The 13,138-nt window shown below is 43.0% G+C and overlaps 1 protein-coding gene across 3 annotated transcripts in view; it reads right to left on the reverse strand.

Moving 5' to 3' along the window:
- Positions 1–12,461, reverse strand: part of zmat4a (zinc finger, matrin-type 4a) — a 173,258-nt gene extending 160,797 nt beyond the window's left edge. For all 3 annotated transcript variants that reach the window (XM_038785612.1, XM_038785610.1, XM_038785611.1), the window contains exon 1: positions 12,252–12,461. In XM_038785612.1, the coding sequence (XP_038641540.1) occupies positions 12,252–12,338 (87 nt within the window). In that variant the 5' untranslated portion in view covers positions 12,339–12,461. The remainder of the gene's footprint in view (positions 1–12,251) is intronic.
- Positions 12,462–13,138: the final 677 nt, after the last annotated feature.

The following is a 13,138-nucleotide window of genomic DNA, read 5'->3' on the forward strand; positions in this document are numbered from 1 at the left end:
TAGGCTGGTCTCAACAGCATATGCATGAAGGTCGGATCATGTCTCTACACCATGGCATACGGACAAGTTCAACTGAGTGCCCACTGAAAAACAGCACGACTCATAATTCAGGGATCCTAAGAAACTAATGAGTTGCAAGATCAACCTGAACTACTGAGACTTGCCAAAACCCATGGAGACTTGAACTGAATTGCTTTATACTTCGGTGAATGCCAGTGAAATTGGATTTCCAGGTCACTGCAATTCACAAGGTTCCATTTTACAGGTATTTCAGCAGACTTTGCATTGCTTTAAATTAAGTTTCAGCTGTTACAAGTTATTTAACTTTGTTTTACAATACTTATTTTGCTGCTGTAAATTAAGAGCCACGTTTTACATAGAGTCAGAGAGAGGTCTACAGGATAGAAAAGACCCCTCGGCCCATTGTGCCTGTATAGGTCAAGAACAACCACCTAAGTATTGAACCACTATTGCCACATGTATTGCTGAATAAATGTGTTTCTTTGCAAGTTAAGTTTTTTAATCTGGCATTGACACATGGTTAGCACATTCTTTTGGCCTGATTAATCCTTAGCTTGACATTGGACACTAAGCTGTGATATATTCTTGGTAATTGTGCTGTCCAGTCGATCAAAAAAAACAAAACGCTCGAAAATGAAGACAGAAGGTAAAATGTGACTGCAACACCTAATAAAAGAAATGAGCGTGAATAAAAAAAATGTGCCCCCGAAAAGCAAAAGTTGCCCCTGAAAAGCACTCAACCATTTTCAGCATGCTGTAATGAAAGCATACCATCTAAATCTAAGAACCTGCATTTCTACGCTATGCACCTGATGTCTGTTTCTTTAATTATACAGCTGGATTAAACAATTCTTTCATGCATTTTCTTTCCAAATCACCATTTTGCTGGCTTGAGATGTGATATTTCTTAATAACAGGCGCTATCTGCCATCTGCTGCCTACTTCGAATGGTTGTTCTTCATGTGTCAGCCTGATGCGTTGCAGGGTTTCAACCACGCCTGAACTTGAAGTTCTCTTCATCCATCTATTCCTGGGCTTACAACAAGGGCTCCAAGTTACTGAACACAAGTCTTGTAGTGCACAAATATGTAGTTGTATGCTGTATTTATTGAGATCGGATTACTCAGCAGGTTAAACGTGGACCTCTCTCTCTGCTGCCTGTTTACGACCTTTTGTGACATTTGTCACTCAAGTGAGTAACACTCTGCTGCTGAAACACAAGTTTATGGGTTCAAATCTGTCCAAACGGGAGGACAAAAATATCGGCTGGCATTCCAATGCAAGACTGGGGGAGTGCTGCATTGTTGGACATGCTGTCTTTCACATGAACAATTGAACTGTTGCCCTGTCTGCCTCCCAGCTGGATGTTTAAAAAAAATTGCATTACACTACTATTGGCTAATCCCATTCCACTACTTTGATAAAGAGTGGGGTCTTGGCATCCTGGACAGATTCTCTCTTTCAGTGGATTATTAATCCAGATAAATAGATCATCTGATCATTATCTCATGGCTTCTTGTGGGAGTCTGCTGTGTGCAAATTGGCTGCCATATTTCCTGCACTGTGACAATGACCACACTCCAAAATTACTTCACTGGATGTTTGGGACTTTCCAAAGATGTGTAAATGTGTTGTGCCCAGTACACAGCGGACGATCATACAAGTCAGTGCTGAATAAATGAGGAAAACTTATATTTTCAAAAGAAAAGCTGAAGGTCACTGAATTCGAAGAAACAGTATTTACTGAGATAAGCAACTGCCATTCCACTATTCCCCGAGAGACCTGTAGAATTGAAATGTTCTTGGCATCAATTCTTCAATTTAATGGCCTCCTTGCACCCTAACTAGGTTTGCACATTGTCTGAAGCGTACTGCTTTGTTTTTAAACTTCCCAAATATCACACTTGTAACTGGTTTGTCGGAAATTGCAACCTGCAAATTGGTCTATAATGACTGCATTTTTAAAAATGTAATTAATTGGCTATGAATGACTTTGAAATATTCCAAGGATGAAATAAGGTGCTCTTTAAATGCAAGTGCTTCGACCTGTTCCCAGGCTTCTCTCAAAGGTGCAACTTGCCTCAGCTGTTGGCATTCTTACCTCAACAGTCAAAAGATTGCATCTTAAGGGCAGCACGGTGGCCTAGTGGTTAGCACAACTGCCTCACGGCGCCGAGGTCCCAGGTTCGATCCCGGCTCTGGGTCACTGTCCGTGTGGAGTTTGCACATTCTCACCGTGTCTGCGTGGGTTTCGCCCCCACAACCCTAAAATGTGCAGAGTAGGTGGATTGGCCACGCTAAATTGCCCCTTAATTGGAAAACAAAATTGGGTAATCTAAATTTATTTTTAAAAAAGATTGCATCTTCGATCACTGCTTTTTGGGACTTAAGCACATAATCCAGATTGGCACTCTAATGCAGTGCTTGACAAGTGCTACACTATGAGAGCTGATGAGTTAATGCCCATCATCCTGCTCAAGTGATTCAGTGGATTGTTAAAAGTTCTATGGCTGATGATTCAACGGTAGAACGACTAATTTACTGCCTTGCAGTTCAGGTTTAACGTTAGCTTGACATTGGGGTTGCTTTCCATCGTGGGACAATTTAGGACCACAGGGCAGAATCTCAGAGTAAGGGGTCAACAATTTAAGACAGAATGAGGAGAAATTTCTTCTCTCAGAGGGTAGTGAATCTGTGGGAGTTTTTACCCGTACAGGGCTAGAGAGGTTGGGTCATTAAGTATGTTTCTGGTTGAGATGGATAGATTTTAATCAGTAAGAGAATCAAGGGTTATAGGAATAAGATGAGAAAATGGAGTTGAAGATTGTCATATCAGATCAATCATTTTGTCTTTGAATAGAGGTGAAGAATAGATGGGCCAGATGGCCTTCTTCTGCTCCTACATCTTACGGTCTTACAGGCAACCTTTATCTGAACTGCTGCAATACCATGACTGGCATGACCTTAAATCTTCAAGATGGTCGTATTGGTGTTGGCATATCTACTTTTACTTTTCCAGCTTCCAAATAAATACCCTGATTTAGATTAATTTATATATATATTAGTGCAAAATAATATTTAAACACAAAATCGGTTTCTGAACGATTATTAAGTTCGCCAACAAGAATCTTGACAACATCTAAGACAAAAGCTTCCAACTTGATCGGCACTCATTTCAAAATGCGCTCTCTCCACACCCATGCATGGTGGCTGCAGTGGTTCAACAAGGCATCTCACCACCATCACCTTCACATGGACTATTAAAGATGGACAATCAATGCTGGTTTTGTCATCAACACCCACGAGACGCGAATGAATATCTAGAGAAGCAGAATTAATGCTCGGTGACAGAATATATTGCCAGCCACTCTGAGCCAAATGGATCCAGAGAGTCCCAAGAATCATCCTACGTACTTTCTGAGCTTAGCTCAACACCGTACTGCAGCTGACCAGATTGTCGAACATAGTCGTGGTGGTGACTGTCCACTATATTTAGTGGACAGTCCATATACATAGGAAAGTAATTAGGGTCAACTCCCTCTCTGGTAAAATAGCCATTTGAAACAATGGGCTGGATTCTCCGACTCCCCGCCGGGTCGGAGAATCGCCAGGGGGCAGCGTGAATTCCGCCCCAGTCGTCTCCGGCACCAGAGATTCGGCGGGGGCAGGAATCGTGCCACGCCTGTCGGCGGGCCTCCCCCGGCGATTCTCCGGCCTGCAATTGGCTGAAATCCCGCTGCTGTCATGCCAGTCCCACCGGCGGGAATCAAAACACCTCCCTTACCGGCGGGACTGGCGGCGCGGGCGGGCTTCGGGGTCCTGGGGGGGGGGGGGGGCAATCTGGCCCCGGGGGGTGCCCCCATGGTGGCATGGCCTGCGATCGGGTCCCACCGATCGGCGGGTGGGCCTGTGCTGTGGGGGCACTCTTTTCCTTCCGCGGCGGCCAAAGCATTCACGATGGTCGACGCAGAAGTAACCCCCTCCCCTGCGCATGCGCGGGGATGACGACGCTCCGGCGCATGCACGGACTTCCGCCGGCTGGCGAAGTCCCTTCGGCCCCGGCTGGCATGGCGCCAAAGGCCTTTCCCATCAGGTGGCGGGACGCCAACCACTCCGGCGCGGACCTAGCCCCTCAAGGTAAGGGCTTGGCCCCTAAAGGCACGGAGAAAGCTGCACCCTTGGGGTGGCCCAACGCCAGAGTGGTTCAGGACACTCCATCCCGCCGGGTAGGGGAGAATCCCGGCCAATGTCTTGTCTGGGACCTGATGCTTTAGCGAGTTATTACAGGGCTGCTAGAAACCAGGGAACGGTACTGCAACAAAGAGGCAATCTATCAGAAAAAAGGGGGAAAGGGCAGCACGGTGCCGCGGTGGTTAGCACAGCTGCCTCAAAGCACCGAGGTCCCAGGTTCAATCCCGGCTCTGGGTCACTGTCCGTGTGGAGTTTGCACATTCTCCCGGTGTTTGCGTGGGTTTCACCCCCACAACCCAAAGATGTGCAGAGTAGGTGGATTGGCCACGCTAAATTGCCCCTGAATTGGGGAAAAATGAATTGGGTGCTGTAAATTTATTTTTTAAAAAGAAAAAGGGGGAAAATAAATATACACGAGAAACTTTAAAAATGGCACTTTCACAGCAGACAAATCACCTCTGCATTCTTAGGTCTTAACATCCTTCAAGTGTCTTGCCCAGATTGGGTCAAAATGCGCAAGCTGAGGCTTAATCATTTTTAACAAGGTTTGACATAAATTCAATGTTTTTGTACTTTATGCATCTACTTGTGAAATCATGGGTCCCAGGTGCTTTTCTTTCTCCCCAGAGCCTTCTCAGCTTGTCGTCACTTGAACAATTTATGCCCATACACCCTCAGGTATCTTTCCCTTAAAATTGAAGTATTTAACTCGTATTGCCTTTCCTCGTTCTTCCCACCAACATGAATCACTTCACAGCATTAACTTTGATCACCGTGCTTTTGGGGATTTCACCCAGTCTGTGTCCTCCTAAAGTCTGTTCCTATTCCTCTCACTGATAACATTTCTGAATTTTGTGTCATCTGCCCTGTATACTAAAGTCTAAATTATCAAAACGTATCTAGTCCCATTTTCTCGTCCCATCACAACTCCCGCGGGCTAGCCCTGCATATTTCCCTCCAATCCAAAAAAAACCTCTTCCAATTTGTTGGAAGTGGCTCATTAATGTTTCAGAACATTTTTATTTGACAGAGACGGACTTGTGGAGTAGAGTCTTGCGAGGGTTTGATCTGAAACTTAGTTTGCCTGGCCGCTTGCAAAGTAATTGTACCATGTGTGGTTTAGGTCTTCAGGATGGAAGGTTCATTGTTAATGTCTGTATGGAGCTAACTGATCTCTGCCAGGGAAACAGCTCAAGTGCCACAACTGGCTACTTAGACTGCAACAGCGAGGTTTGAAAATCAGCCCCTGATTGCAACGTATGCGGCTAATCTAGTTCCTGTGTCACGTCTTGAAGGTGCCGCCTATCAGATGAGACATTAAACCAAAGCCCCATTTGCTCTTCCGGCGGAGAAAGAATCATAGAATCCCTACAGTGCAGAAGGAGGCCATTTGGCCCATTGGGTCGACACAGACCCTCCGAAAGAGCACCTCAGCTAGGCCCACTCCTCTGTCATATCCCCGTAACCCCACCTAACCGTTTTGACACTGAGGGGCAATTTAGCATGGCCAATCCATCTAACTTGCACATCTTTGGACTGTGGGAGGAAAGCAGAGCACCTGGAGGAAACCCACACAGACACGGGGAGAAAAGTGCAAACTCCACATAGAATCGAATACAAGTTCCTGGCATTGTGAGGCAGCAGTGCTAACCACTGTGCCAATGTGCCACCCCTAAAGGCATCATTTCAAAGACGAGCAGGGATTTATCCCAGGTGTCCTGGGAAATATTTATCCCTCAATTATCTTAAAAACAGATTATATGGCCAATTAACCTTTTCCCACCTGATTCTGGGAGCTCGGGTTTCCTCAAGTTGATTATCCTGTTTCCTGTGTTACAACAATGACTGCATTTCAGAACTCCTTAATTCGCTGGAAAGTACTTTGGGATGTGTGCCATGCAAATAGAAATCTTTCTTTTACTGTCTTCAGTCACGACTTCAGTCAAACATTGAGGGTAACATGAGGAACTGTATTCCAGCACATTTCCAACCAAAAAGGGATCAGCACATTCAGGAGGAAATTGGAGGTGGCGAGTTGTTGGGAGACATAGTGGTTGAGTCTGCTCTGCAATTTAATTTGATCACCTATCCCCATATCCCTCGAGGCCATTTGTCTCCAGATATTAATTCATTTCTGTCTCAAACATGCTCAACGTCTCACGAGATTGCGATATATCTCGCCAGAAACTGCGAGCCAGGTAGATTTCAGGAGCGAAGTCTCCTGGCTTCTATTGGCCATGCTGCGCCGTGGTGCACTGCGTTTGGGGCGCAACCTGGCCGTTTGAACGCACCCCCTATCTACATCTGCCTTGTCAGCACCCGATAAAGGGGGCAGGGGATGACACTGCCTACATAATTGACTGTTGTCACTGTTGTGGGCCAAGGTTTAGGGAACATCAAAGTATATCATGGAGTTCACCTGACCTACAATTTTTAATAGATTTTTGTTATGAATGGCACAAGGGCCCACTTTCCAGGTGTGATGGAACAGAGATCTTAAGTATTTTTAAACAAAATAATGTTTATTCTATGAATACAGTTAACATTTTATAAACACACAATAAACATTTTATCACGACCAACACAAATAACCCCCGCCAAAGATACAGTACTCTATAGGGAACCCTTAATAACTTTCCTAACAACATCCATAAGCCAAACACCCTTTTATTCTACAAAACAGTAGGTTTGCATTCCTTACAGAAACAGGTATTACTTTGAAGTTGTCTCGTGGTTTGGAGACATTCTTTAGCATACAGAGAGACCAAAATACACCTTCTTTGTTTGAAAGCAGCTCCCAACAGAAAACGAAACCAAAAAAAAACCACAGAGCCACAAAGCAGCTTCCAGCTCAAAACGAAAGTAAAAGACAAAAATCACAGCCCAGCTCCACCCACACAATGACATTATTGAAGCCATTTGATAAAACACCCTTTCTTAAAGGGACCCTCACATGAAATCACCCTTGACCGATCAAATTTGAATGCACAGTGTGCATCGGAAAGCAACGCAGTCTTTCCTCAAGGTTTTAGCACTTATCCTATATCAACTGAAAATTCCTTGCTGCTGTGCAGAGATCTGTTCCAGCAATTTCTAAGTCAAATGTTATGGAAAATTTTTAATTTTAAGCACTACTGTTTTTCTGCTTGACAGAAAGGTCCCTGTTTAACACAAATTGATCTGTAAAAGCCTGCAAATGCACATTGTATTGTTGCAGAAGTTATGGACGCCAAATAGTGTCTGTTTAGGATTTTCAGTGACCTGGAGCAGTTCCCCATTACCTGCAGGTCTTTGCCTTGAAAATTTTCCGATGTGTCATAGAAAAGTTACAGCACAGGAGGCCATTCAGCCCATCTTGTCCATGTCAGCACAACAGATGCCATGCCCTTTCGAATCACACCTTCCTGCACCTGGTCCATAGCCCTGTAGCTTGGAGCTCTTCAACTAAAAGACCAATTCCATTTTGAAAGTTACAACGGAAGTTACTTCCAGCTCCCTTTCAGGCAGCCGGTTCAAGATCTAAAAACAAAACCCTCTTTTTAAAAAAAGTACTTTGTCTCTGCCAATTATCTTAAGTCTGGCTACTGATCTTCCACCACTGGATCCAAACTTCTCATTATTTACTCTATCAATATCCCAGTTAATGCTGAAATGTGCTTTTCTCCCCCAAGCAGAGCCTCAGTGTGAATGCATTTATGCCCCTTTAAGTTATTTTTTCTGGCTTTATAATTTGATGAAGGCAATTTGAGCTATTTTCAAGGCACTGGCCTGTGTTTTCCTTCAGGGAATTCATTCATTGTTGGATGGTTCTGGTGTGGTGAAGCAGAGATGGTTGTAGTGGGGTTCAGGAGCAAGGAGGAAAGATCCTTTCTTTTTGCCATCTTTGTCACCACTCCAACTGGCGACAGATCTCCCGGAGGCACCATTTAACTTCACTTGCTCTGAAGGTCTTGCAGGTTTTTTTCTTTGTGTTTCAGGTGCTGCAACAGCACAGCATTTTCCTCCCTGGTACAGCTAGACTCCCCCTTCTGAGTGAAGAGGCCACTAGGAGTCATGGAGATGTGTGAAAACCCAAACCAGGAAAGTCACTCAAGTAATAAAAGTACCAGCAAAAGTTACATCCTTAAGCCACTGGCAACCAAAGCAAGGAAATCCAGGTCATCACACCAATGCTGATCCGCACTGATACCAATTTCTGCCCACCTCTACTCAAAACACTGCCCTCGGGTACAATTCCACTGAGTCTGGATATTTGACTCAATGTTTCACTTGTTCAGTCGAGGTAGTGAGCAACGTGCTGCTCTGTTTGACCCTAAACTGACCTTGAAATGCAATATCCCTACTCTTTGATTTTTGCGTAACTGGCACAATCTCAACATTAAAACATTTTTAAAACTGCCCCATTCATCTCTAGTCCAAGCTATACAATATCCAAGTTCCAATGCTTCCAAAACTTCTGCTCCTAATATTATCAAAATGTTGTTATCTATAAAACTTGTTTCTGTTGACACTCATTTACTCTCTGTCCCCAATGCAGCATCTTTGAAACAAATTTCACACCCATCATTGCCTTGCAGCATCCTCACTCCACAATCTCCTCCAGCCTCAAGGTCCAGGTTGTGACTAGCCTGCCACTTCTGGTTTTCTGCCTGAGCTTCCTCCATAGATATGCCTTACTTATTGCTCGAGCTAGGTTCTATCTCCTGGTACTGTGGCCAAATTGTGTTGCCAAAATTGCCAACTTCAATCCTGTTCTTATCTCGTGTCTATATGTACAATTCCCCAACAAGAAGGAAAATTACTATGCAGGGACAACTCCTTCCCCCAGACTAACTGTACTAACTCAGTTGCTGGCCTTACTGAAGTAAGGTAACTTGCCATACAATTGAAAACAAATTGGATATCTTCCAGACTTGACAGTTTAGTGCTCTGCTGGGTTGTCTTCACATTGTGAAATACTAATGAATGAGCACATAATAATTTGCAGACAGAATTTTTGAAAATTATTTTACGCGATGAGGGTGTTGCTGGCTAGGTCAGCATTTATTGCCGATCCCTAATTGGGTTAATGTTTCCCCGAAAATAGCAAGTAAAGGAAGGCCATGTGAATGCATTAAGTATTAATTTCAAAACCACATGGCAAGTAAATAAAGTATTATTGTGAAGCACCATTTTACCAAAGTGGTTAACACAATAGTGTGGCAGCAGAGTTTCGTAATGTAAGTTGCAAAACATAAATTTGCTTTAAATTTTTCCCCAAATCTGACCACGCTATTTGAATTGAAATTCATGGTTTTGTTGTGCCTATTATGTTCTGGTATTGCCTTGATGTGCAGTCACAGCCTACCATTTTTGCACATTGGCTGCAGAATGTGATCGATCCCCAGGGTTCTTGCACGGGTCTGAGAAAGTGCCGTTTGAGAGTCAGGGGAACCAAGAGACAAATGGATGACAAGACAACTTTCAGGACCTGCAAATTGCCAGAATCGTATTGTGAGAAGTCAGAGGACAGGTTTTGACACTCCATTCATTCTTGGAAAGGACGGTATTGTGCCTTGACAGAACAACTTAAAAGTTGATTAAAATAATGCAGGCAAGCTTACTAATGCTTATCTAATTGGAATTCATTTGCAAGTGACATTTTGTCAGGAGCTATTCATTGTCTGTTCACTGGAACATGTGAGAGAATATTTCGCCCAGTGTATTTCAGAATGCACCAACCAGCCAAAATCACACTTCTACACTGGTCCATTTTATTTTTAGGTGAGAAGTTGGACACCTTGAGCCAGAAAGTATTTCTGAGGATGTAATGATTTTCTAATGCCAATCTCAAATTTTAAAATCATGCTGCTTATAAGCGGAAGAGACCAGCAGGAATGAAAAGAGTGGAGGTCCAAGATATGAAGACATTTGGTCAGCATTCCTTTAAACATAGAGAGGGCACAGAATGGAATAAATGTATTTGGGCAGATAACAACATATGTTCATCTGCTCAGAAGATAAAACCAGATGATGTTCTCCATTCTCTGCTGTTCTTGAAGAACAGTGATAGTGCGGGAATAAAAAATGCTTCCTCTTGAATATGAACCAGGAAATCACGTTTTGTATCAATGCTTCTTCATTCAATTTTTAAACACAGTGTATTGCAAGTCCACTGATTTTAGTTTCTTCTGACCCCCCTTTTTTTTTAAGCTGTTTTTCTTCCTTTGTTTAGGCCTCACACAGGTACCATTCCCATCGGCTCAAACAAGTGACCAGGTTTAATTCTGCCAACGCCGCTTATGAATTAAGTGTTAATGGGTAACATAATAAATAATAATAATAGTCTTCATTGTCACAAGTAGGCTTACATTAACACTGCAATGAGGTAGGTTACTGTGAAAAGCCCCTAGACGCCACATTCCGGTGTCTATTCAGGTAGACAGAAGGAGAATTCAAAATGTCCAAATCACCTAAGAGCACGTCTTTCGGGACTTGTGGGAGGAAACTGGAACGCCCGGAGGAAACCCACGCAGAGACAGGGAGAACATGCATACTCCACACAGACAGTAACTCAGCCAGGAATCGAACCTGGGAACCTGGCGCTGTGAAGCCATAGTGCTACCAATGTGCTACCGTGCTGGTAGAGCACCTGCTTCAGCGTTTCGTTTCTCCTGGATGGGATTTAATGCTTCACCTGCACCAAGCAACTCCCCCTCATAACCCAACCAAGATTGAAAGCAGGTTTGTCCCACCATATTGCTCAGAGGCTTCACACACCAGTATAAAGTGACTTCAACTGCAAAGAAAACAGGCTTCTAAAGCCACAAAAGTCTTCAGAGGTTGGTTAGCCTTCTGAAAACATGATTTCCTTGTGCCCCAGAATCACAAGCCTAATACTATCGGATGAGAAGAAATACTGTACTCGCATTTTTTTCCATGAATAGCAAATCTACTCTTCAAACTAAGATGCAGCTAGGGGCTATAATAAATATTTCTAGTTGATTCTGAAGGGAGGTCATTTATATTTGGCCAATTTAAAGCAGCTGTTAAATATTAACTTACATTTATCATACTTGCTTCATAAAATAATACAATTATCAGCACGTTTTTTCAGCATGCAGTAGCAAGAAATATATTTTGTGCTGATCTTGACCTGTGTAGTTTCAAAAAATATTTATGACAGATCGTAAGATTCTCATTATTCCCAATATGTTTTCATGTCTGTTTATTTACCTTATTTGTCAATGCCATATTTCCTATTATTGACAAAATTATTTGGAACAGTAAGTTTATTTTGTGTTTCAGAAGATCATAAATTTTAAATGTCTGGCAGCATATGGCACAGCCAGCTAGTGCTGATTGACTGCTTCTGTAATAACTTAATGCCCTGGCAGCTCTCTCTCGTGTCACTTTACAGAATCTGAATAGTCATTTTGTTTAAAATCACAAGCCATGCCACTGTTTTGGAAATGTGGGTATCGACACTGGAGATGTATAACATTTCGTGCTCTCTTCGACGCAGCAAAGGCTGGTTTGGATTTGCCACTCTTAAGCTCCTGTTTGTCATATCAAATCGTTGCACAAATCCTGCAATGCTTAATTTGTGCCATTCAAAATTCTACCAAGAATATGTCGCAGTATCCTGTTCGTGAAGCATTGACATTAAGGACATTTTAGTAAAGGTGAGCCTTTGATGCCATGAACCATCCAAAGCCTGAAAGACTATTTCGTGCACTGAAGTCCACAGAGCACATAATGCTTTTCTCTGCCACCTCAAAATCCATGGCAACCATCTGCATGTATGAAAACAGGACACAATGAGCAAAAACAGTGCACAACATATGGGTATTGTAGTGCAACCCACTGCTGCCTCATTTTTACCTTGCAGGATGCAGAAAAAAACTTCAGCAAAAAAAAAAGGGCAACTCTTGCTGCAGAAAGTGTGACAAGTTTTAGCACCTCAAACCCTTTCGGTGGTGAGAACTGCAAGAGGAATAAAAGAAAGTTACAATGCTTGATTTCTTTTTTAAACAAGGAAAACCCCACTTCACAATTACCTGCAATTCCAAGCTAGCCTCTCCGTAATATCCAGAAGGAGCCACACAGAGATTATGCTGTAGTTTGACAGAGACACTGTAAGCCATTCGAGGTAAACATTCACAAGATGACAGCGGGGAATAAAATCATCACCGTATCTTTTTTTTTTACCCTCTGTCTGTAACTGTAACATTTGATGCTGAGGAGCTGCACTGGATACAATGGGAGCTCCCGCCTCAGACCCGCCCCCTGCCTCCTGCCGCCGCACCATTGGATACCAATCCCAGAATCCTTTAATCGGATTGGATTAAGCTTCTGTCAATCATTCTCGCTCCCGTCTTGGCAACCAGGCTGCTCAGCTGGAGTTGGCTCTTGCTTGATTGCTCCAAGAGGCAGGGAGATGAGAGATCTTTATTCTCTTTATTCTTTTTAATCTTGACTCATGTTTACCTCACATGCAATTGGAACATCATTTGTTCATCGTATTTAGTGAGGTTTTTTTTAAAACTAAAGGAGGATGTATCTTTTATTTTGTACTGAAACCAGGGGACTGAAGGAAATAATGTCTTCTCAAATTTGCAAAGTTTCTTCACCGCATTGCCCAAATTGTACTTTGCAGACTTATTCCTTTTGTAGCTGAAGGCGAAAAATAATCATTCATCCCTGGGGGAGGAAATCACCATGCACCAAATTTAAATTCGACTGCAGATTGCACCTATTTGTGTGTGTGTTTTTTTAAATGAACACTATCTTAATCATATTGGACTGGAGCTTATATTGAATATTTTAGATGTTGCTTTCCAAACTTTATTGTTAAGACCTGTGCAGGGAAACCTCGATGGAAGTGAAAGAAATAGGACACCACAGTTTAAAAAATAGAATTGACCTACAAATCAGCCTTTCCTCG

Source organism: Scyliorhinus canicula, chromosome 26 (genome assembly GCF_902713615.1).
Source record: "Scyliorhinus canicula chromosome 26, sScyCan1.1, whole genome shotgun sequence".
Lineage (NCBI taxonomy): Eukaryota > Metazoa > Chordata > Chondrichthyes > Carcharhiniformes > Scyliorhinidae > Scyliorhinus > Scyliorhinus canicula.